The sequence below is a fragment of the Primulina huaijiensis genome, chromosome 10 (assembly GCF_012295235.1).
Source record: "Primulina huaijiensis isolate GDHJ02 chromosome 10, ASM1229523v2, whole genome shotgun sequence".
Classification (NCBI taxonomy): domain Eukaryota; kingdom Viridiplantae; phylum Streptophyta; class Magnoliopsida; order Lamiales; family Gesneriaceae; genus Primulina; species Primulina huaijiensis.
In genome coordinates, this window is record NC_133315.1 from 13076998 (window position 1) to 13079144 (window position 2147).

Sequence of the window (2147 nt, forward strand, 5' to 3'; positions counted from 1 at the left end):
TTGTTGAGGTCCCGGAAATCCACACACATTCTCCGCTTCCCGGTGGACTTGGAAACCAGCACCACATTCGAGAGCCAAGTAGGAAATTGTATTTCCCGAATGTGGCCATCTTGCAGCAGATCTCTCACCTGTACATCAATAACTTTGTCTTTCTCAGGACCAAAGTGCCTCTTCTTCTGCATCACCAGGTGAGATGCCGGGAGTATGTTTAAGTGATGCTCTGCTACCAAGGGTGAAATCCCTGTCAACTCATGCTGGGACCAGGCAAAAACATTAAGTTAGTTTTTAAACAATTTATCAAACTAACCCGGGTGGATAAGTCAAGGTCTTGGGCCACCCGGATTTCCTTGCCTGGTCCAATCTCCACCACCTCCTGCTCCTCTTCCGCCACAAACTGGACTTCTCCCCTTCCCACTACCCTCTCCATCTCCCCACTACTCTGAACCTTCTTCCCTTCCTTCCTCGCTCTCTTCTGGTCTCCCTGAACCATTTCAACGTAACACTTCCGCGAAGAAGGTTGGTCTCCCCAGACTTCACCGACCTGACTTCCCACTGGGAACTTTATCTTCTAGTGTGTTGTAGATGCTACGGCCCTCAGCTCCTTCATGGTAGGCCGCCCTAAAATGATATTATATGATGACGGGGCATCCACTACGATGAAAATAGTCATCCCTGTCTTCTTCAGCTCCCCTGCTCCCAAAGTCAAGGGCATAACAATCTCTCCTTCGGGATAAACAGCATGTCCAGCAAAGCCAAAAAGTGCTGTATCCACAATCTCCAGGTAATATCCCTGCAAATCCACTTGCACAAAGGCCTCCTTGAATATGACATTAACAGAACTGCCCAAGTCCATGAAAACTCTCATAATGTCATAATTTGCAACCCTGGCTTGAATTACCAGGGCATCGCTATGGGGAAGATTGACACCCTTGAGATCCTCAGGACCAAAACTAATGACTGCTTCATTCCTCCTTACTCCCTCCACCTCCATACACTCCCTCCTGCTTCTTGACTTCCTCTCCCGATTTGAATCTCCATCAATGGAGCCTCCAGATATCATCTTGATCAACCCCGAGGCAGGGGGTGAGGTCTTCCTCCTCTAGGGCTCTGGATCTCTTCTTCTACTCAAATCACCCTTTGGGGCATTTCTTGAATCTCCCCGGGCATTGGGTCATGGTTGCCGAGATTTCCAAGGTGGCACTCTCGGCCTTTTATTGGATTGACTATGTCCCTGGACGGAGGACGGGACATAATCTCTCTTCAAGGTTTTGCAATCTTCAGTATTATGATAACACACCTTGTGGAGAGTACAGAATCCATTCTTCTCAGGCCTTGTGAACTGTTGAGACGGCAGCAAATCCCTACTACACTCCTGGACCTCTCGCTCTCGGGTAATCTTCAAGGCCACATGATGAGAAAAATGCCCTTGGTTACTCCTCCTCGGTCCTCTCTCCTCGGGCTTAGCCACCCGGTCTCCCCTCTCTTTCTTCCCTGCTTTTCTCTTCTGCTTATGTGCTTCCTCCATGTTAATGTACTTCTCTGTCCGAGACAACAGAACCTCAAAATACTCGGGCACCTTCTTAGTTAATGAACGAAAAAACTCAACCTCCCTCAAACCCTGGGTAAAAGCGGTTGTCTTGGTCTCAATGGCACAAGTGGGGACATCCAGAGCAACCCTGTTGAACCTTCTGATATAAGCCCTTAGGCTCTATTCCGGGATCTGTTTAACTTCAAAAAGACTAAATGCAGTCTTTTTGTACTTTTTGCTGCAACTGAAATGGTGTGAAAACACCTTCTAGAAGTCCTTGAAACAATGAATACTCTGAGTGGCCAATCCCTCAAACCACCTCTGGGCAGAATCTACCAAAGTAGTTAAGAACACTTTACACTTGATTCTGTCATAATAGCATTGCAACATAGCCATATTTTCGAACCTGGCCAAGTGTTCCTCGGGATCTACGTTGCCATCATAATCTTTTACCTTGGCAGATTTGAAGTTACCGGGAAGAGGTTCCTGGACTATAACTTCAGAAAACGGGCATCCCTTAATAACTGTCCAGGAACGACTCCTATCTTCCATCTGTCCCTCCACCACCCTCATCTTCTACCTCAACTCCTGTAACTCTTCCACAAGAGGACTTGGACCC

General features: G+C 47.5%; 1 protein-coding gene across 1 annotated transcript; it reads right to left on the reverse strand.

Moving 5' to 3' along the window:
- Positions 1-568: 568 nt before the first annotated feature.
- LOC140985892 (uncharacterized) lies at positions 569-1060 on the reverse strand. Its single transcript, XM_073453839.1, has one exon. The coding sequence runs from the start codon at positions 1058-1060 to the stop codon at positions 569-571; it is 492 nt and encodes a 163-aa protein (XP_073309940.1).
- Positions 1061-2147: the final 1087 nt, after the last annotated feature.

What these genes read in the sequence shown, in the direction of transcription:
- LOC140985892 (XM_073453839.1), bottom strand. Translation starts at nt 1,060, where the DNA reads ATGATATCTGGAGGCTCCATTGATGGAGATTCAAATCGGGAGAGGAAG.